This window comes from Aquarana catesbeiana, linkage group LG12 (genome assembly GCF_042186555.1).
Source record: "Aquarana catesbeiana isolate 2022-GZ linkage group LG12, ASM4218655v1, whole genome shotgun sequence".
In the NCBI taxonomy this organism is placed as follows: Eukaryota; Metazoa; Chordata; class Amphibia; order Anura; family Ranidae; genus Aquarana; species Aquarana catesbeiana.
Window position 1 is genome coordinate 169,655,624 of NC_133335.1, and position 22,051 is coordinate 169,677,674.

Sequence of the window (22,051 nt, forward strand, 5' to 3'; positions counted from 1 at the left end):
GAGCAGTGCTGTGGGCACTAAACATCCAGCCCACAGCGCTGCCATCTCTCCCCCTCTCCCCTCGCACTGTACCGATCGGTACAGAGAGGGGAGGGAGGAACCGGCGTCATGACGTGACGCCGGTTTGTTTACATGTGATCGCTCCGTCATTTGACGGAACAATCACGTGGTAAACGGCTTCGATCAGCGGCTATTTACCGTGATCCGTGATGCGCCGGGTCCTCCAGATGTTCCTGGGTGCGCGCCCCAGGGGGCGCACGGGAGCAACATTCTGGAATGACGTCCATGGATGTCCACCCAGAACTAGCCGACCGCGCTGTTGACGTCTTTCGGCAATGGCCCGGTCGGCAAGTGGTTAAAGAAGAGGGGTAGGTGGGTGGTGTGGGGTTAAATTTGGATAATGTTAGCCTGAGTATAAAGGAGGGATCGCTGAGTGCCTTATTTTGAGAGCTCTTGAGTAGTGGGGATTAATGACCATGTGGTAGCAACTACCTGTGTACCTTACCTCTCCTTTTGGTGTCTGAGTAAAGCCATCCATAAAATAACCAATCAGTGAATTCTTCATGGTATTGACAGTGAAGCCATAAAATGAAGTCTTTGTACCAACATCCTCCTCAAAACCTTTAATCACTGCACCATTCACTCTGAAAAGGTACAATAAAGAGAACCGTTTGCAGATAGTAGTACACAAGGAGCTGTATAGACAGGTATTACAATGCAAATCCCAGTGTTTCCAAAACATGTAACAGGTCAAGGAATTACAGTTCCAGGTAAGATCACAGAGGTATAATAAGTAACACCGTAAAGGAGCTTCACTAATTCCAGTAAGTCTGCAATAACAGCCATGCATCTGATTTACAGTATGTCCATGTGTGTACATAAGAAAACAGAGTGTTTCATTTAAATTCTGATTATCATCCAGGGTTCTTCCCCGTACACACGATCGGATTTTCCGACAACAAAACCGTGGATTTATTTCCGAAGGATGTTGGCTCAAACTTGTCTTGCATACACATGGTCACACAAATGTTGTCGGAAATTCCGAACGTCAAGAACACGGTGACATACAACACGTACGACGAGCCGAGAAAAGGGAAGTTCAATAGCCAGTGCGGCTCCTTCTGCTTGATTCCGAGCATGCGTGAACTTTTGTGCGACTGACTTGTGTAAACAATCGGACTTTCCGACAACAAATTTTGTTGTCGGAAAATTTGAGAACCTGCTCTCAAACATTTGTGTGCAGAAATTCCGACAGCAAATGTTTGATGCAGCATACACACGGTCAGACTTTCCGACAACAAACTCCTATCGAACATTTCCCATCGGAAATTCCGAAACATCATGTGCTTTAGACCCTCTCTCAAGTTTGTGTTCACCCCTCTATTTGTACTGATGATCATTGTCCCTGAAAAAAGAAAGTGAGGGGAAATCCAAAATTTCTGAGTTGTCCCCAGAACACCTGTTCGAGGGACAACTAATGGGGATACCTGTTTTAGGAACAACTGTCTAAATAGGGAATTCTCCTTGCTTTCCTCCAACATCTCTGGGAGAAGAAATGAAGGAAAGTTTCCCTAACAGTAAACAGAAGGCAAAAAGAAAAATAACATGTTAAAGGTTTTAACTCTTCTCTGTTCTATCGTAAACGAAAAAAAAAAAAACTTTTTGTCTACACATACACTTACGGTACACCTGCCATGCAAAAAGTATGGGCGTTGCCTTTGCTGGCCTCCTTTTTAAAGTAGACCTTTTATGAAAATGCCTTCCCCTTCCTCAGGGCTGAAATGATGGGTATTTATGGATTCACAATGCGGTACAATTGGAAAACTTATGTGAGGGCTTGATCCATATGTTCATACCAAGCTGTCGGCATAGTTAGTACCTTATTGTGAGTTCATTCACATCCATGGTTTCAGTCCTGATGAAGGGGAAGTAATTTTCCCTGAAACACATTGGCTTTGTTTAATGCCTTTGTTCAATAAATACTTCAATTTGACCTATTTTGTGTCTTGAACTTTTGTACCAGAGGTTTGCTTTCCACTAATCGCTGAGAGACCATCAGAAACAGCAGCCTGAGACCAGATCAAGGTCCATCTACATGGCATCTTCACTTCACAGCATCCTCTATGAAGGAGGATTTATTTCTACTATATATTCAACTAGAAAAGCTAAAAATTTCTGGGGAAATTGTGAAAAGTGTTCTTGCCTCTACAACTGGAGTGGGCAGAGTAACTGGGTGGAGTGGCTTGAGTAACTGTTGTGTGGTTGGAGTGGCTGGAGTAACTGTGAAAAGTGTTAAAAAGCTTAATATTTTAAAAAGTATAAATAGTAGTAAAAAAGTTGAAGAAGTCCCATCATTAGCTGAAAGAGCTGAACATTTTTTTCAAAAATGATTTTTTTTTTCAAAAATGTTTTTTTTTTTTTTCAAAAATGATTTAAAAAAAAAAAAAAAGTATTATTTTTTTTTTCATGGGGTGGTCATTTTTTCTAGTTAAGTGTTCTTGCATAGCAAGACCACTTACTGTTATCTCACATATATATTATTATTATAGCCAAATTTACCACCCTAACTCCTCCCACAGCTTTTACACTACATAGACAGTAATATACCGAAACGTGCGGATTGTTCCCGATTGGTGTGCTATTACTTTGTGGAACGTTTCACTGAATGGTTCATGAAATATGAAAAAATTAATTCCTATGGGACCAATTTTGCCGCAAAAACGATGATATTTCGCGAACTATTCGGCGAAACGTTCCACAAAGTAAAAGCACACCAATCAGGAACAATCCGCGCGTTTTGGTATATTACTTGTCTATGTAGTGTAAAAGCTGTGGGAGGAGTTAGGGTGGTAAATTTGGCTATAATAAGAATAATAATAATACATATGTGAGATAACAGTAAGTGGTCTTGCTATGCAAGAACACTTAATAATATCATCCCTATTATTCCACCTACACATCACTTCCTCCTGGCGTTATGGGCAACTGAACAGAAGGATTTTATTTAATAAAAGCCTCATTTTTTGCAGCATTTTTAGTACAGGATGAGGGGCTGTCAGAAAATCTTTAAAATACCAGTTGACTGGCTTCAATACTTTTGAGTCACAGGCCTGGAGCATGCATGCTGTATTGAGGGTGAGAAAATTGTCAGAATGTATTATTTCTAGCAAGAAGTCAATGACTCAGAAAGCACCAAGGTCAAAATATATGCATGACAGCCAGGTAACAAACGTTCTCAAAAGCAGAGGACAGACAACGGTGGCTTAAATAATGACCTCATGACAGGTATACTCGATATACCATAGTACAGTGTCAGGTGCTGATGGGCAAGATTGACCAAAATGCAAAAGGCTTTTATCTTGTGCTGACAAACTTTGCTGCCCAGCTAGACAAACAGGAATAACACCCAGATCCAGATGGTAAAACAACTATTCATAGTTTATCTCAGCAGACAGCATGCCCCTGCCTGAGTGCAAATTGCACCCCACTCCTTCAATGAAGCAATACTTGATAATAAACAGTCCTAAGCAGGGTCATGGCCCTTACTAGGGTGTATGGAATAACTTTCATGTCTCAGTGATGCTTGTTACATGTGTTGGTGTCATTTATGCCCGGTTCACACTGGTGCGATGCGAGAACCCTGCGAATCCACTGCGGGTTCCCGCATCGCACGGCAGTTCACACTGCTATATGCGAACTGCTGTGGAGCGTCAATACATTGTTAACGACACCCCCAGTTCAGCTCGCGTATCGCACTGCGAACTGACAGTTCGGACATGAATCGGATCGCATATGTGAGAACACACATGCGATCCGATGCTGGTCCGAACAGAAAAAAGGGTCCTGTGCGTGTTTGGACCGAATGCGGTGCAATATCAGCCATACTATATGGCTGATATCGCACCGCACAGACATCGCATGTAATGTGAACAGCAGTGTGCTGCGAATTACATGTGATGTCTGGCATCGCACAAGTGTAAACCGGGCCTTATTGTGAATGACACCAAACACACCTCCAAAGTTAATGTGAGCTGCAGGGCACTGTATGATGCACAGTGCCCTTTTTTGTGTGTGTTGCAGTCCAATCATTGATAAGACAATGCACTTAATGCGCTGACCCCTGCTGCATGCTTACCGCTTACCTGAACACATAGTCATGTTGATCTATCTCTTTCCCTATGCGGGAACCATTCAGGATTCCCCCATTTCCAACCACGGCACAACGTATACACCCCTTTGGCTTCTGCCAGTCAAAAAGTCCCCTGTTTGCAGAATCATTGAGTAGCTTTAGTGTAGAGGTAACATCTATAAAAGAAGCAAATGGTGGATTAATTAAGATTGGTCAAAACGAAACTGTACAGCAGATATAAGATTGGGGGGGGGGGATCAGCAGCCAGTCAGCAGTGCTCAAGGGCTAACAAGGAGAATGCTGATAGGAGGAGAGAGTAGAGTAAGACCCCTTTCACACTGGAGCGGTTTGCAAGCGCTATTGCGCTAAAAATAGCGCCTGCAAACCGATCCGAAACAGCCACTGCTGTGTCTCCAGTGTGAAAGCCTGAGGGCTTTCACACTGAAACGGTGCGCTAGCAGGACTAGAAAAAAGTCCTGCTAGCAACACCTTCGAAGCGGTGAAGGAGCAGTGTATACACCGCTCCTTCCCATTGAAATCAATGGGGCAGCGCGGCTATACCGCCGGCAAAGCGCCTCTGCAGAGGCGCTTTGCAGTGGTTTTTAACCCTTTCTTGCCCGCTAGCGGGGGGTAAAACTGCCCCGCTAGCGGCCGAATACCACCGCTAAAACGACAGTAAAGCGCAGCGATTAATAGCGGCACTTTACCGCCGACGCACCTCCCGCCCCAGTGTGAAAGGGCCTTATAGAGAGATGAGCTCATTAGTCTGCTGCTTGTCCTTTCAATGTCTACTAATAAGCTGGGGTGGCATAAAACCTGTAAGTGTTACTAAACTGCAAAACTAAAAAAAAGCAGGACTCTTCTGTAATTTAGTAACAATTACATGTTTTGTCCTACCCAGCCAGCCAGACTGTACATTAAAAGGAGAAACAGCAGACTAATAAGCTCATCTCTCTGCAGACAGGACTGTGCAGTGATAAATCGGTGTAAATCTCAGAACTAACTGGATAGATATACAAATCCTTTGGCAGGTAAAAGATTTATTATGCGTGCTCATTCCCAAGCCTTGCTTTGTGTGTCCATAAGATACACAGAGGGGTTGATTTACTAAAGGCAACTGCAGTTGCTCCAGAGCGTAGTAAATGAGCAGAAGCTCTGCTGACTTTCATCGTCCAATCATGTGCAAGCAAAAATGCGTTTTTTTACAATTTTCCTTGCATATGATTTTGTATTCTTTCCAAAGTAAAGCTTTACAGTGCCTTGAAAAAGTCTTCACACCCCTTGAAATTTTCCATTATTTGTCATGTTACAACCAGAAACATAAATGTATTTTATTGGGATTTTATGTGATAAACCAACACAAAGTGGCACATAATTGTGAAGTGGAAGGAAAATAATAAATGGTCTTCAATTTTTTTTACAAATAAATATCTGAAAAGTGTGGCGTACATTTGTATTCAGCCTCCTTTACTCTGATACCCCTAATTAAAATGTAGTGGAACCAATTGCCTTCAGAAGTCACCTAATTAGTAAATAGGTGAATTGACATGAGTCCACCTGTGTGTAATTTAATCTCAGTATAAATTCAGCTGTTCTGTGAAGCCCTCAGAGGTTTGTTAGAGAACCTTACTGAACAAACAGCATCATGAAGGCCAAGGAACACACCAGACAGGTCAGGGATAAAGTTGTGAGGGAGAAGTTTAAAGCAAGGTTAGGTTATAAAAAAAAAAAACAAGCATTGACCATCTCACGAAGCACTGTTCAATCCATCATCCATAAATGGAAAGAGTATGGCACAACTGCAAACCTACCAAGACCTGGCCGTCCACCTAAACTGACAGGCCGGGCAAGGAGAGCAGAGATCAGAGAAGTAGCCGAGAGGCCCATGGTAACTCTGGAGAAGCTGCAGAGAGCCACAGCTTAGGTGGGAGAATCTGTCCACAGGACAACTATTAATCGTGCACTCCACAAATCTGCCCTTTATGGAGGAGTGGCAAGAAGAAAGCCATAAGAAGTCCCATTTGCGGTTTGCTAGAAGCCATATCAGATGAGACCAAAATTTAACTTTTTGGCCTAAAAGCAAAATGCTGTGTGGCAGAAAAGTAACCCTGCACATCACCCTGAACACACCATCCCCACTGTGAAACATGGTGGTGGCAGCATCATGTTGTGGGGATGCTTTTCTTCAGCAGGGACAGGGAAGCTGATCAGAGTTGATGGGAAGATGGATGGAGCCAAATACAGGGCAATCGTAGAAGAAAACCTGTTAGAGTCTGCAAAAGACTGGGGCGGAGGTTCACCTTCCAGCAGGACAACGACCCTAAACATACAGCCAGAGCTACAATGGGAATGGTTTAGATCAAAGCATATTTATGTGTTAGAATAGCCCTGGGGGGGCTGGGAGGGAGCTGCACACAGAACGTTTTTTTACCTTTGTGTATTGAATGCGTGACGGTAAAAAAAAACTACAGCCTTTGAAATCACTTTAAGCTTAAAAAAAAACATCCAGGGTAATCAGAAATACAACATAATTATGTTAATTTGCTGTCCAATGCACACCTGGATAGGACAGTGAAACAGTTATGCATAGTAGTGTTGATGTGTTTAAATCACAAGACTGAGTGAAGAAATCCTTTAGTAGGTAGAGATGGCGCTGATCAATCAGAATCCATTTAGTCTGTTCTGGATGCACTGACGGAGAAGAGTGAGAATTGCAAATTCTTGGACCACCCGGAGCGGCTGCAGGGGTGCAGGCAGCTGGGCGAACCCAGAGGTAAGTACAGTAGGGATCGGGGGCGCATGGAAGGTGTCCGGAGTTAAAGGGGTTGTAAAGGTAAACGTTTTTTCACCTTAATGCATTCTATGCATTAAGGTGAAAAAACATCTGACAACACCACCCCCCCCCCAGCCCCCCCGTTTTACTTACCTGACCCCTCGAAAGTCCCGCGCTTGCCCCCGACATCCTCTTCGCCGCTCAGCCTGGCCATTGATCAGTTACAGTAGATGGATCGGGGCCGAGTGATACAGTGAGCGGCTATGGCCGCCGGCTGTATCATGGGAGCGCGCCCGCAAGCACTCAACACCATGTGAGGGAGCTTGCATGAAGGTGTTGAGTCCTTGCGGGGGGGGGAGCCGAGACAACTGCCAAGAGACCTCAGAAGACCAGGTTCGGGGCCACTGTGTGCAAAACGAGCTGCACAGTGGAGGTAAGTATAACATGTTTTTTATTTAACCACTTGACCACTGGGCACTTAAACCCCCTTCCTAACCAGACCAATTTTCAGCTTTTGGTGCTCTCACATTTTGAATGACAATTACTCAGTCATGCAACACTGTATCTATATGAAATGTTTGTCCTTTTTTTCACACAAATGGAGCTTTCTTTTGGTGGTATTTAATCACCGCTGGGTTCTTTATTTTTTGCGCCGTAGAAGAAAAATCTGTAAAAAAATAAATTTTTCTTCATTTCTGTTATAATATTTTGCAAATTAGTAATTTTTCTTCATATATTTTGGCCAAAATTTAAATCGCTACATATCTTTGGTAAAATTAACCCAAATCGGTGGATATTATTTGGTCTTTGTGAAAGTTATAGAGTCCAAAAGCTATGGTGCGAATATCTGAAAATTGATCACACCTGAAGTACTGACGGCCTATCTAATTTCTTGAGACCCTAAGAGGGCCGGTGCTACCACTAGGCAAACTAGGCGGCCGCCTAGGGCGCCCTGCTGCCTAGGGGGCGCCCGGCCACTGGTTTTCCTACTCTCTTCTCTCTGCAGCAAGCAAATAAGTCTCAGCATCAGCAGGCAGCCGCAGCTCCGTTCACACATAGTGTCAGAGGTGCAGCAGTGGTGGAGGACTGTGTCTGTGTCCCGACTCCAGCAAGCAAACATTCATTGATGGGCACTGGAAGGCTGTATTGAAGGGCGCTGGTAGGCTGCATTTGATGGGTGCTGGTGAGGATACATTTGATGGGCGCTGGTGAGGCTACATTTGATGGGCGCTGGTGAGGCTACATTTGATGGGTGCTGGTGAGGTTACATTTGATGGGTGCTGGTGAGGTTACATTTGATGGGTGCTGGTGTGGTTACATTTGATGGGCGCTGGTGAGGCTGCATTTGATGGACGCTGGTGAGACTACATTTGATGGGCGCTGGTGAGGCTACATTTGATGGGCGCTGGGTGGGGCTGCATTTGATGGCGCTGGTGAGGCTACATTTGATGGGCGCTGGTGAGGCTGCATTTGATGGGCGCTGGGTGGGGCTGCATTTGATGGGCGCTGGTGAGGCTGCATTTGATGGGCGCTGGTGAGACTGCATTTGATGGGCGCTGGTGAGGCTGCATTTGATGGGGGCTGGTCAGGCTGCATTTGATGGGTGCTGGTGAGGCTGTATTTGATGGGCGTTTTATTAAAAAGGTGGGATTTACATGGGCAGGGAAAAGGGGGCGGAGTCAGCCGGGGGCGGCAAAATGAGGTTTCGCCTAGGGTGTCAAAAATCCTTGCACCAGCCCTGGACCCTAACATTCCAGAAAAGTACAAATACCCCCCAAATGACCCCTTTTTGGAAAGAAGACATTCCAAGGTATTTAGAAAGATGCATGGTGAGTTTTTTGAAGTTGTCATTTTTTCCCACAATTCTTTGCAAAATCAAGGTTTTTTTTTACTTTTTTTTTTTCCCACAAAATTGTCATATTAGCAGGTTATTTCTCACACACCGCATATGCATAGCACAAATTACACCCCAAAACACATTTTGCTATTACTCCCGAGTACGCCAATACCATATGTGTGAGACTTTTACACAGCCTGGCCACATACAGAGGCCCAACATGCAGGGAGCACCTTCAGGCGTTCTGGAGCACTCAGGCCAATTCTGACATTTCTCTCCTACATGTAAAAATCATCATTTATTAGCTAGAAAATTACATAGAACCCCAAAACATTATATATGTTTTTTTAGCAAAGACCCTAGAGAATACAATGGCGGTCGTTGCAACTTTTTATCTCGCACGGTATTTGCGCAGCAATTTTTTAAACGCGTTTTGTTTGGAAAAAAAACTGTTTTGTGCTTTACAAAAACCAAAACAGTAAAGTTAGCCTAATGTTTTTGCATAATGTCAAAGATGAAGTTACGCCGAGTAAATAGATACCCAACATGTCACCTTTCAAAATTGCACGCGCTTGTGGAATGGCGCCAAACTTTGCTACTCAAAAATCCCCATAGGCGACGCTTTAAAATTTTTTACTGGTTACATGTTTTGAGTTACAGAGGAGGTCTAGGGCCAAAATTATTGCTCTCGCTCTACCGATCGCAGCGATACCTCACATGGGTGGTTTGAACACAGGGACAGGGGCACTTTAAAAAAATTTTTTTTTTTTTTATTGTTTATTTTACTTTATTTATTTTAGTTTGATGCTTTTTTCCAAAAAAAAAAATTTTTGACCACTTTTATTCCTATTACAAGGAATGTAAACATCCTTGTAATAGGAATATGGCATGACAGGTCCTCTTTACAGTGAGATATGGGGTCAATAAGACCCCACATCTCACCTCTAGGCTGGGAAGCCTGAAATAAAAAAAAAAAAAAACGATCCTGGCTTCGATCGTAGCGGTGAGTTGGTAGAAGCGTGGGAGGGGGGGGACATCCCCTCTCGCCTCCCGTAAGAACGATCAAGCAGTGGAACAGCCGCTATGATCATTCCTATGGTGTAGGGAATCGCCGGCTGAAAAAGCTGATATCTGAATGATGCCTGTAGCTGCACCCATCATTCAGATATCCCCGCACAAAGTCAAGGACATTGTATGACGGCCGGCGGGCGGGAAGTGGTTAAAACGCTTTTTTTTTTTTTTAACACAAAGTTGTCCATTTATACAATATTTCTACCACATAACATGTACATACCAAAAATGACACCCCAAAATAGATTCTCCTGCTCCTCCTGAGTACGGCGATACCACATGTGTGAGACTTCCACAGCCTGGCCACATACAGAGGGCGAGTACAGCTGAGCATGGCTCAGCATGGCAGGGTATGGCGGGGTATTGCGGAGTATGGCGGGGTATTGTGGGGTATGGCGGGGTATGGCGGGGTATGGCGGAGTATGGCGGAGTATGGCGGAGTATTGCGGAGTATGGCGGGGGCATGGCAGAGTATGGCGGGGGCATGGCAGAGTATGGCGGGGGCATTGCAGAGTATTGTGGGGGCATTGCAGAGTATTGCACAGCATTGGAGAGTATTGTGGGGGTATTGCAGAGTATTGCACAGCATTGCAGAGTATTGTGGGGGTATTGCAGAGTATTGCACAGCATTGCAGAGTATTGCACAGCATTGCAGAGTATTGTGGGGGCATTGTAGAGTATTGCACAGCATTGCAGAGTATTGTGGGGGTATTGCAGAGTATTGCACAGCATTGCAGAGTATTGTGGGGGTATTGCAGAGTATTGCACAGCATTGCAGAGTATTGTGGGGGTATTGCAGAGTATTGCACAGCATTGCATAGTATTGTGGGGGTATTGCAGAGTATTGTGGGGGTATTGCAGAGTATTGCACAGCATTGCAGAGTATTGTGGGGGTATTGCAGAGTATTGCACAGCATTGCAGAGTAGTGAGGGATGGCTGAGCATGGATGGATGGATGTCTCTGTGCAGCGCTGTGGGCACTACACATCCAGCCCACAGCGCTGCAGACATCCATCCATCCCCCTCCCCGCTCACTGTGTACCGATCGGTACACAGGAGGGGAGGAGAGGAACCGGCGTCATCAGATGACGCCGGTCTGTTTACATGTGATCGCGCCGTCATTTGACGGCGCGATCACATGGTAAACGGCCGCGATCAGCGGCCATTTACCGGGATCCGTGATGCGCCGGGTCCTCCGGACCCGGCGGTCACGGATGTGTTCGGGTGCGCGCCCCAGGGGGCGCGCGAGAGGGGAATTCCGGGATGACGTCCTCCCAGAGTTATCCAACCGCCCTGCAGCCGTCATTCGGCTATGGGCCGGTTGGTAAGTGGTTAAAAACAAATAAATAAATATCTTTAGTGATCCTTTAATTTACCCTTACTTTTGCTCTGAAAAATTAAACTGACAGCTTAAAGAGGAACTGCAGTCGGATCACATAATTTGTAATAAAAACATCTTTGCCATTCTGAAGCTTCCCTCCAACCACTTTGCATATTATTTTAAAAATACTGTGATTCTGTACTTGCCAAATATGCCACAGAAATCTCCCTCCGCTAAGTCTAACTGCATCCATTTTAGCTGTGGGCAGCAGCCTGTTCACTTCCTGGATTTACACAGACACACAGAGGCACACCTCCAGCTCTGCAGCCCCCACTTCCCTTCCTGGCAAACTCTCACGAGAGTGAGAGAGAGAGCTGTGCATGATGTCATAAGCTTAGGCTTTTTACCAGACAAGCAACAGGAAGTGGGCTGTATAAGGTATTTACTGGCAGAAAAAAAATGTTTTACTATCTAAAGTTAAAACAACAAGGGCAGAAGATGTAATAGATGGAAAGGTAAAAAATTACTAAAGGTCCGCTTTAAGGGAAATATTAATTTTGGAACACAGATCATCTTCTCACTCAAAAATATAAATCATTTTCAGATTTCTCTAGAAAAAACTATAATTTTTTTTTTTTTTTACTTTGGGGTATTTAACATGTTTTTTTGCACCCTATTTTACTACAAGCCATAACTCTAGCTGCAGTGGGAAGTGAAATATTTAGCAGTGGTATTCCTACCAGTGCTAAATGTGATAGTTCCAGATTAGAGATGCTGGTTGCTAATTAGCCGGCACCCACCAGCATCCTAACAACTATGATTCATCCCTGCTGTCAATGAGAGATTCCCCTCTGACAGCAGACTGTAAACAGTAAAGCAAAAAGGAGGTCAGGTAAACTCCTAGTAAATGTACAGTGTCAGAGTAGGCTATCAATATGTGTGCAGTCAGCACAATTGGCACATTAATTAGATACCTATTAGCAGACACTAAGCCTAATACCTGATTGCTAAAATAAAACTATATCAAATAGGTAGGTTCCTCTGAACCAATGCATAACATGTGAAAAAAAAGGACCAGAGGGTCTAGAGACAGGATTCTTCAGAGAGGAACACACAGGCTGTGAAAGATTAGAAAAATGGAACAATTTATTAGTAAATATAAATTATTTCCACCCACAATGGTAAGTTGATATACATAACCTCCACCGCTGGATGAATTAAAATAAACACCCTGACGCGTTTCAATCGACAGGCGATTTTCTTCAGAGCGCAGAGCTTTTTTGGGGGCACATGGAACTTGTATTTTGGATTCCCAATACCATATTACTGCTCTATATCCTGGGTCTAGCTGTAGTAGCTGGTTTACAGTGGGGGTGTTTTGGAGTGAATGAGGAGGGTGTTAGGTGGTGTGTCTATTGTTACTTATTTATGTTACTTCATCCAGCGGTGTTAGTTATGTATGCCAACTTACCATTGTGGGTGGAAATAATTTATATTTACTAATAAATTGTTTCATTTTTCTAATCTTTCACAGCCTGTGTGTTCCTCTCCTGTCCTGTCTCTAGACCCTCTGGTCCTTTTTTTCACATTTTCAGCAGACTGTAAACAAAAGAGCTGACAGTAAAAAAAATGTAAAAAAACGACGTGAGGTCCCCCCTCTTCTCTCCCCACCCCCCACACTCTAAGGGGAGGTCTCAGAGAGTTGTAGATGATACAATTGGGTGGAAAAAAGGTGCAGGGTAAGTAGCAGAAGGAGAAATGTTCACGTTTTAGAAGCACAAACCCCCCCCCCCCCCAAGCCCCACAACCCAGGAGATACCCAAGGAGAAATTGGTCAGAGTAATCAATATCCTAATAACAATTATGGAGTCCCAGTAAGAAATCAGTTTGATCCTTTTTACCAAGAGGATGTTAATGGATGCTGGTTGCAGATATCTCCTTTTTTGGGAAACAGATGAGGAGGGGGACCACCAAGATGGGACAGAGAAAGAAGGAAATATGGCAACACCCATGGAAAAAATAAATACAGAGGGTGTAGGGCAGGTAGAAAGTAAGAGAAAGAAGAGCAAAAAAGGAGGAAGAAGTGGCGAGGAGTTAGAATCTTTAACCTTAGCCAGGCCACTCTAAATAAACCGGAATTGAACATTTTGGATTTGGGTCTTAAATGTGCATCAAGGAAAACCTCAAATTTGAAGTTTATGTGGACACCCACAAATATATTAGAAAATTAAACCTAAAAAAGTACTTTTTGGGAAATCTTTTAGTGAGGACATTGAGGGAGGGGTGGCGCAAAATAGAGTGGATAGTGGTTTGAAAAACAAATTCACTTTAAATCCCCAGATTAGCAATAATCATTATGTGGAAGCCTTTAAAGGCATGGTACTGAAAGAAATAGAAACTCTGGCCCTAGAAAGTATGTTAATCCAGGTTATCTTAAGTAAGGTATTATAGACCTGGAAAAAGAAAAGACATAGTAATGAGAGTGGCAGATAAATAGGTGGGAGGGAGTGGTAATTTTAGATTGAATGATGTATGAACAAGAAATTAATGGGCTTCTTTCGGATAGGGATACTTATGGAATATTGAGAAAAGACCCTACTATCACGTAGAAAAAAGAGCTGTATAATTTGATAGAATAAAGGAAAAAGAGGAAAGTTTTAACAAAAAAAGAGGCTAAGACTATACATTCCTTACCTAAAATCTATAAACACCTGACTGGATTTCCTAAAAGACACTAAGGATTTATTGGTACTACTGAAACATATCAAATTACAAGCGGAAAATATTTTCTTTGAGTACATCACGGGACACAATGCAGGCTATATACAATACTATCTGGGTTATACACCACCTATAGCTGAATGGACACTAGCAGACCAAAAAATAGACAGGAAGTCCCCCTCTATATAACCCCTTCCCTACAGGAAGTACGTCAGTTTTTTGCCAGTGTCTTGAAGGTGGATGGGTACATTTGTTTAAGCTCTCTATGAGTTTCATATTATGGTCCAGAGCCAGGTCTTGAGAATCAATGGACAGTTTTTTTTTATCGGATTCATTTAAAATGGCTATGTACTAAGATAAATGGTACCCGAGCCTTGCAAAGAAGGTGGAAGACTCGGCAAAGTTTTGCTTGTAATGCGACCCTTGTGGTGCTGGACCCTATGTAGTGGAATCCTAGTCACTACAGAACTAAGCCAATTCCTGCAGCATGCTGTACAGGTCCAAGGGAATGGACCCAAATTGAAAATGGTACCCAGTCCTTGAATGACAAAATCCACCGTAATGGGGAAGATTGGGCTCCCAGTTGCCTACAGAAACCCTGCGGAGGGATGGATAAGTGTAGCCCCTTTATTTTATACAAACAGGGTAGTAAGTGTCTCCCTGCTTTACTTGCAACAGATCAGCTGTTAGCCTTGGATACAAGGCTTGTCTCTGTGCGGGATACTTTGTGGTATTTGCGTAGTAATGGTTTTCTTCTGTCGACTCGACCATGCAGCCCTTCTTTCTTCAAGTGCCTCCTTATTGTGCATCTTGAAACAGCCACACCACATGTTCTGTATTTCACCTGAAGTTATTTGTGGGTTTTTCTTTGCATCCCGAACAATTTTCACTACTGGTAGCATGAGGCGATACCTGGACCCCTATAGAGGTTGCACAGGCAGTCCAACTCCTCCAGGATGGCAAATCAATACATGCCATTGCCAGAAGGTTTATGTGTCTCCCAGCACAGTCTCAACAGCATGGAGGAGATTCCAGGAGACAGGCAGTTACTCTAGGAGAACTTGACAGGGCCGTAGAAGGTCCTCAACCCATCAGCAGGACCACTATCTTCTCCTTCTGTGCAAGGAGGAACAGGATGAGCACTGCCAGAGCCCTACAAAATGACCTCCAGCAGGCCACTGGTGTGATTATCTCTGACTAAACAATCAGAAACAAACTTTTTGAGGGTGGCCTGAGGGCCCGATGTGCTCCACTGGTGCCTTGTGCTTTTCAAAGATGAGAGCAGGTTCACCCTGAGCACATATGACAGACGTGAAACGGTCTGGAGAAGCCCTGGAGAACGTTATGCTGCCTGTCATGCCTTCAGCATGACTGGTTTGGTGGTGCGTCAGTGATGGTCTGGGGAGGCATATCCATGGAGGGTTGCAAAGACCTCTACAGACTAGACAATGGCACCCTGACTGCCATTAGGTATTGGGATGAAATCCTTGGACCCACTGTCAGACCCTACGCTGGTGCAGTGGGTCCTGGGTTCCTCCTGATGCACGACAATGCCCTGTCTCATGTGGCAAGAGTATGCAGCCAGTACCTGGAGAATGAAGGAATTGATACCACTGAATGTCCCCCACGCTTGCCTGACCTAAATCTAATAGAACACCTCAGGGACATTATGTTTCGGTCCATCCGACGCTGCCAGATTTCACTTCAGTCTGTTCAAGAGCTCAGTAATGCCCTGATCCAGATCTGGGAGGAAATACCCGAGGACACCATCCGTCGTCTCATTAGGAGCACATGCCCTGACATTGTCAGGCATGCATACAAGCACGTAGGGGCCATACAAACTACTAAGTACCATTTTGAGTTGCTGCAATGAAATTTCAGCAAAATGGACTATCCTGCTGCATCATTTTTTCACTTTGATTTTCGGGGTGTCTTTGAATTCAGCCCTCTTGTAGGTTCATACTTTCCATTTCCATCAAACGTTGTGGCATCCTTTCAGTCCTAACACATTACCCAGTCCATATCAGTATAGATATCCAGCATGATATTTTTCCCCATTGAGATCTAATGTGTTTTCAAAGTGTTCCTTTAATTTGTTTGAGCAGTGTATATATCCCATAGTTTGTAGAGTCTATAACTTTCTAACAGACTAAATAATATACACTGATTTGGGTTATTTTTACAGAAGAAATGTAGTAGACTATATTATGACATGGATTTATGAAGAATTATTTGTTTGCATAATTCTATAACAGAAACCAAGAAAAACATGTTATTTAAAATGTTCTGTATCTTTTTTTGTTTATATTATTATTAATATACAGGATTTATATAGCGCCGATAGTTTACGCAGCGCTTTACAACATTAGGGCAGACAGTACAGTTACAATACAATCCTATACAGGGGGAATCAGAGGCAAAAAATAAAAAACTCAGTGGTGACTAAATACCACCAAAAGAAAGCTCTATTTGTGTGATAAAAATTATATAAATTTAATTTGGGTACAGTGTTGCATGACTGAGCAATTGCCAGTTAAAGTAGCACAGTGCGGAATAGCAAAAAATGGTCTGGTCATGAAGGGGTAAAACCTTCTGGAGGTCAAGTGGTTAACACTATGGGTACTGAAATTGCAAACAAAACGTTTGCATTCTAATGGCTAATGCAATATTTTGGATGCCGTTTATATAGGTTACCACTTTGAGAACTAGTGGCATCTGTCAGTGTCAGTAAAATGCAGCTCAGCACATCCCCCCCCCCCCCCCAAGTGTTTAATTCCAACACCCACAATACAGCTTTTTGTGTCCTCCACCGCAGGAATTTAGGACACTGAAACTTTGTGTGTTTCAGCGGGTGTTTCCACCAAAAATAAGTAATGTCATTGTTTCACAGATCTGATATGCTCTAGTGAAATGTCACGGACCTATTCTGCCGTCTCCATATTGAAGATGGATTCTGCTCTGTGTTGGTGTCAACAGGATAATATTACACATTAGGATGTGGTAGAGATCTGTTAGGAATTTGCACTTTGATTCAATGAAATGAATAGGTGAGTACGAGCTGTTTGAATAAGTGAGAAGGGACAGTGTGCTAATAACACCATCAAACAAGACTGTATAAAGAGGTCACCTAGGAAGGATATATACAGTGTATGTATTTTGTATAGGTCCTGTATGTGATGAGTTGTGAGAGGTTCACATTCTTTTGTTGGGTGCTGTAACTTGTGCATTGCACAGACTCACATACTCCAGATACAGACACCAGGCTTTCCTTAGCTACTCTGATAAGCAAATGAAACAAATGTTGACCGATTACCTTCTATAGGAATATCTTTCCATCCATATGGTGCTAGCTTCTGGGTGAGGTTTTTCGTAGTCTCTTCTGTTAAATGACGGTCCCACATGAGTACCGGGGTGTCAAAGTTGAATATCTCTCTGAAAGAAGATTTCTGCACTTGAGTACGCAGATTGTCAGGGCAGGCTGATGCAGGGTGCTGAGTCTGAAAAAAGTAGAGAATTACATACGGTTCATTCGAACATATGTTCATTGCGTTCAACTGAGATCCTTAGAAACCACAGAATTTTGTCCAAGATAATATTTTTCTTCATACATTTGTGAAAATGAATTGCAGAACGTAGGACAATGCTATCTTTAGCTGCCTTGCTTTTTTCCAATATCTTAAGCCTCGTACACACGTTCGGATTGTTGGCCAACAAAGCGTCAGACTTTTGTCCGAAGGGCGTGTGCCAGGAACTTGTCTTGCATACTAGTGGTACACAATTGTTGGCCAACAAACACGAACCTAGTGACCTACTACGTGAAATTTCAGCACTTGAGCGCCACCCTTTGGGCACCTTCTGCTAATGTCGTGTTTGGTGAGCATTGATTCTGAGCATTCGTGTTTGTACTTTGGACTTTTGTGTGACGGACTTGTGTACACGCGATAGGAAAATCTGACAACAGACCGTTGTCTGCCAAAAATTAAAGCCGCATACATACGATCGGACTTTCTGAAGGGAAATGTTCGATGACAGGCTGTTGGTGGTAAATCTGACTGTGTGTATGCTCCATCAGACAATTGTTGTCAGACTTTCCGCGGACAAATGTGTGTTGTCGGATTTTCCAAGCGTGTGTACACAAGTCCGTCGGACAAAAGTCCAAAGTACAAACACGCATGCTCGGAAGCAAGGATGAGCCAGAACAGGTCGGTCTTGTAAACTAGCGTTCGTAATGGAGAATTAACATTTGTGGCGTGGCAAATTATAAAATTTCCAAATGCAGCGCACAATTCTCTTCTTCTTTAATAGGATAATAATGAAGCTGCTTTGCTGGTGATACTGATGGAGTTATTGCAAACTCATTTTCAAAGGCTTTTTTTTCTAGTGATATCAAGAATAATATTATTATGCTTTTTTTTTTTTATTTGGCCAAGTTACCACAACACCATTATCCCATAGTTTTTATGATCAAAGATACAACTATGTTGGTGTCCCTTGTCAATTTTACTTTGTATTTTTTTAAAATGTAAACTGCCTATTCCCAAACTGTCATTTGAAGTAAAACACATAGCCAAGTATTATTCTCCACAATTTTTTTATTGTGCATTAAAAAAAGAAAACAAGTAAAATTAGACATGTTATCTGCCAATAGAACTTACCAAAAAGTGCATTCTATGCATCCAAAAATATAGAAAATATACCAAATCAAATCATTATTATTCAACCCAAAAAATAATGTCAAAGCAATAACTCCAAGGCCAATAATAAATAACACGTTATCTCCTCCGATTCCGCAACATGTCTGGTTGACGAACGGCCGTTCAGAAACGAACTGAAAAGCACGAAATGAAAAGCGCAAAATGAAAAGCGATAAATGAAAAGCGTGAAATGAAAAGCGCGAAAAGAAAAGCACGAATCAACACTCACCAAACTTCTACTAATACGAAATTAGCAGAAGGAGCCCAAAGGGTGGTGCTAAAGAGCTGAAAAACCACATAGTACATCTAGCATGTCATTATGTTCGTAATTGTTGGCCAACAATTGTGTGGCCGTGTGTATGCAAGATAAGTTTGGGCCAATGCCCTTCGGACAAAATTCCACAGTTTTGTTGGCCAACAATATGATCGTGTGTACGTGGCTTTACTAGCCTGCCATCCAACATTTGTTGGCGTAAAGTTGGACAATAATTGTCTGATGGAGTGTACTCACGTCGGATTTTCGGCAGTCTGTCATCACACAATTCCCGGACTAAAATCCGATCGTGTGTACGGAGGCTTTAGAGCAGATATTGGATGAGATGCTAAGCCTGGTACACACGTAAAGCTGACACACGTAAAAACTGACAGATCGCCATACAAACACACGTGATGTTAGTGCGGCTATCTCCCCCCCTGTACCTTTGTGTTCTGGCAGGGGGACTTCCCCCTACCAGAACACACTAATCAGATGCTGGTTTTCCAACATGTCCCTTCGACAAGAGCCAGTCATTAGACCGGCTTCTGTCAGAAAGACAGCTGTACACATTAACTGAATGTTGGCTGGCTCCTTTTTAACTGGTTGATATTTGGCCTGTGTGTACCCAGTCTCAGGAATGAAATTATTTGAAGTCTAAAGCTGCCTATACGCAGATTGAATTTCAGCTGATACCTGCCGAATCGGCTGAAATACTTTCCCTGGGTGTCCCTGTCTGCCTCACTAGACTCAACAAAAGCTGATTTTTTAAATGTACTTTTATCGAAAAAGCCATATGGAATATTCTTGGCCATCCAGTCAGAGTGCAGCCCACTAAGTTCAGTTTACAAGATTTCTGGCAGGATCAACAGGTTTTTGCACTTATCAAACAGATATAACAAAACACTTTCAAGGTCCATTCACACTTGTGCTTTGTGACAACGCAAGCGTTAACATGTGCTACCACAATGTAGAGCAGGGCACCTACTCTATGTGCCAATCATTGTCAATAGCGCCACACTGCACTGTACAGTAGAGCTCAATTCGCTGTAGTGCACCACAATGCATATGCTGTGTGTTGGGGTGTGCTGCTTTGTTAAAAGGAGATTATGCATATTTTTTCATCCTTTGTGGTGGGTTAGCAACCCATTCATAACAAACAAGCTGCATTAAGGCACTGCATGTTAACACATGTGCATTAACGCACCACAACAGACTGCTTAAATGTGAATTGGCCTTCTATTGTATATTTAACAAACCCAAAAGGAGTAAAAAAAAAAAAGAAGAAGTTTACTTTTAGGGTTTACATACACTAACATTTTAAGAACCTATCATGTGAGTTTTTGGTTTTACGAGAACTTACATTTTAAATACTGGCTATATCCATAACAGGCAATAAAAAATTTGGCAAGACTGTGGTCATCACACTACTACCTCAGAGTTTTACTTACATAGGATCTCTACCATACAGGTGGACACATATATGTCAACCCCTTAGAATGACCATAGACTTGAATCTATTTGGACATTGAGTCTAACTGGACATTCAGAGGCAATCTAAGCCCTCAACTTACCTCCATGGAAATGGGAGATGGTGGAGTGAGAGCTGGTGCTGGCTTCTCATAGGGAAGAACAATAGTGAGCAGAGCAGGTTTGCTAATCAGTTCTCCCAATAGATTCTCCCATTATGCACCACTGACATGAGGCTGTAACCCAATGCGGATGTGATAATTTCACCTATTTTCTGTGGAAAGAAGTGTTTCTAAACCCTGACAATGAACTTCATGCATTTGCTCCATTTTAGTCTGTTAACTATACCATTGAAGCATTTTGTTATATCTGTTCGGTAAGACAAAAAATACCTGTTGATTATGTTAGAAATTTTGTAAGGTTACAACTTCCTGTGCACTTGACTCTTCTGAATGTTATCAGTTAGTATTGTTCCCAGTTGTCTTTGTAGACTACAAAACACCCCTTCCAATGTTAGAGAGACGAGTACAGGGGAACACTTTCTGTAGTCCCAATGCACTTCTTGTCCTAGGGTGACAACGCTGCACTCCTAAGGTACAGTACGTTGCGTGAGCATTGTCACTCCAGGCCAGAAAGTGTGTTACTGGCAGGATTACCAAGTGAAAACAACGAAAAAAGTGTAAAAAAATCCCCCAAAAAACGAATGTGGTCACCACAAGGTATGGTAAGTGGCAGTGCACTGTGCAGACCACACATACATTTTTGTTCTTGGGGTTTTGCTGTGGAGACAGAATGAGTCAGCAGAAACATGCTAGAGTTATTCATCTGATCTTTACTATGTATACTCAAGAGTGCATGTTTTTTGTTTAATAAGTGTGACCGTTTGTTTTACAAATAAACTGATATTTTCAGTGACTTCTAAAGGTCCATTTCTAGTGCAGTGCTATGTGGTAGAGCGTCAGACCCCTAACAGAAGTGTAATCATATGCGTGATTTCCAGTTCTAAGAGAGGGTCTCTCTATGGGTCCCCAGAGAGATCCAAAGAAAGGAGAACAGCACAGGTTATAGTAAGTCAAGTATAATTGTATTAGTCTTGATAGAAAATCAAGAGGCACAGACAACATGTTTCAAAGGTTCACAACTCTCCCTTAATCATTGCTTGTGTACTGGCAGTGATAGAAGAAATTCTGGGCAGTAAAGAGTCTCCAAATAGCATAAGGCTGCTTGCACATGGGAGTAAAAACAGATATTTTTTTACGGATCTGTAATCAGATGTATTGCTGTCTATGACACAATGCACACTGCTGTGTAAGGATCAGTACAGCAGTGCTGAGTACAGAGCTGTAAAAAAATAAATAAATAATAATTTTTTACATTTATCTGCAGCAAATTACACCTAAATGCCTGTACTCTAGTACATACACACAATGATACAGGCATATAGGTGTAAAAAAGGGTGCTGGCCCAACAGGGTTTCCTCCTACAGCCTCCTCTACTGTGGGGAAGAGGGAGCTGGAAAGTTAAGGGGGTGATCAAAGTGCTGGAAGAGGGAGTGGGCAGCACAATTATAGGAACTAGTCTCACCTGTATGGCTCCCCCTACACTACAGTGCTTCAACCTATCCTTCTCTCCCTCCCCACTGGCTTTCAGTTACTTAGGGAGAGTCACACGGGGGGGGACTAGTTCCAATAATTGTGCCAACCACCCCCCCTCCAGCACTCTGATCTCCCCCGCTTCAATTTCCAAACCCCCCCCCCGCAGCTCTGATCTCCCCCCTCCTTG

The 22,051-nt window shown here is 43.0% G+C and overlaps 1 protein-coding gene across 1 annotated transcript in view; it reads right to left on the reverse strand.

The window, feature by feature from the left end:
- ST6GALNAC2 (ST6 N-acetylgalactosaminide alpha-2,6-sialyltransferase 2) overlaps positions 1–22,051 on the reverse strand; it is a gene marked incomplete in the record, with an annotated part of 79,680 nt that overhangs the window by 7,989 nt on the left and 49,640 nt on the right. The window contains 3 exon segments of the mRNA XM_073606204.1: positions 506–644; positions 4,143–4,305; positions 17,166–17,349. Of these exon segments, the coding sequence (XP_073462305.1) occupies positions 506–644; positions 4,143–4,305; positions 17,166–17,349 (486 nt within the window).